The sequence below is a fragment of the Pygoscelis adeliae genome, unplaced genomic scaffold, assembly GCF_000699105.1.
Source record: "Pygoscelis adeliae isolate BGI_AS28 unplaced genomic scaffold, ASM69910v1 Scaffold36, whole genome shotgun sequence".
Taxonomy (NCBI): Eukaryota; Metazoa; Chordata; class Aves; order Sphenisciformes; family Spheniscidae; genus Pygoscelis; species Pygoscelis adeliae.
Genome location: NW_008824934.1, coordinates 3,885,523 through 3,886,807, shown reverse-complemented (window position 1 = coordinate 3,886,807; position 1,285 = coordinate 3,885,523). Strand labels below are relative to the sequence as shown.

The following is a 1,285-nucleotide window of genomic DNA, read 5'->3' as shown; positions in this document are numbered from 1 at the left end:
CTCTGTCTCGAGGGAACAACCTACAAGACACTCTAAGGTACATAATAAAGCACATAGTAAATGAAATCCAGCTGATATCGGCACATGGTTTAAAATTAGGTAGAACCTGTTTCTGCTTTTTTTGTTATGGTTAAACTAAGTGAATGCTTCAGTCCAAGCTAATTTGCGTTAGGTGGGTTAGCCCTTATCCTACTATCTCTAGGCTCTGGGAAGAGTCACTTGTAAATGGGTCGGAAGGTATTTAACTGGAATGGTTTGGGTTTTTTGTTTCATTCCTAATGAATGTATTTCTCTTTTTAAGAGTCCTTACTCTGTGGTTTGACTATGGTCACTGGCCTGATGTGAATGAGGCTTTGGTAGAAGGAGTCAAGGCAATCCAAATAGACACTTGGCTGCAGGTAAGGCACACAAAGGGCTAAGACAGATCTCAGTTCTGGGGGGAGCTTGGGGATTTGTTACGATATCCACGATGATCCTTGGCTAAACAATCCTCTGTAGGTGAGTGGTGAGAGCAGTATGCAGTACAATTTGTAACTGATTTAACAAGCATCTTGAACAGAGACATGAGAAACATCCTTGCATGCATTTCTGTATTTATATGCGGACTAGTGTATATGAATGAGAAAATGAAAATTTTAACTTTTTCATTCTGTGACATGCATTCAGTAGTGATCAAGTATAAAACACCACTGTGCTGCTCTGATGTAATTCAGTCAGTCTATTTCAGGATTACTTTGTAGAATGACTCTTGTAAATAAATAAAAAAAGGCTTTATTTCTTATTTGAGCATTACACTTCAAGACACATCTTACTCCTTCCATAAGAGGATCCTGTAACAGTTTTGCACAGAACACTTGTGATCTCACTGAGCTGTTCTGCATTTCTGACTCTGTTTGGAACTTTGTGTTATCCTCTGACCATCTCGAAAATGAGTGGTGGGCCTCTTTGTCTCCTTTAGAGACTGAGAGATCTCTAGCAGAGGGCAGAACAGCTTGTGAACTAAACACATGAGATGACAGGGATGTTTATTTTACTTATCCTTACTACTAGGTTATCCCTCAGCTCATTGCAAGAATTGACACACCTCGACCATTAGTAGGACGTCTCATTCATCAGCTCCTCACAGATATTGGACGGTACCATCCCCAGGTAAGCTTTGGCTTAGAGGAGGAATTTCCATAGACTGATAGCCAATTAAGGCACTTCCTATGTTCCATTTCACCTAGTCTAGATGCCTGCACTGGAAGTCACAGCAAGTGAAAAGAGTGAGAACGGGAACTATTCC

The 1,285-nt window shown here is 40.5% G+C and overlaps 1 protein-coding gene across 1 annotated transcript in view; it reads left to right on the top strand.

Moving 5' to 3' along the window:
* Nucleotides 1-1,285, top strand: part of MTOR (mechanistic target of rapamycin (serine/threonine kinase)) — a 67,319-nt gene that overhangs the window by 53,960 nt on the left and 12,074 nt on the right. The window contains exons 40-42 of the mRNA XM_009325282.1: nt 3-37; nt 302-398; nt 1,051-1,149. Coding sequence (XP_009323557.1) covers nt 3-37; nt 302-398; nt 1,051-1,149 — 231 coding nt within the window. The remainder of the gene's footprint in view (nt 1-2; nt 38-301; nt 399-1,050; nt 1,150-1,285) is intronic.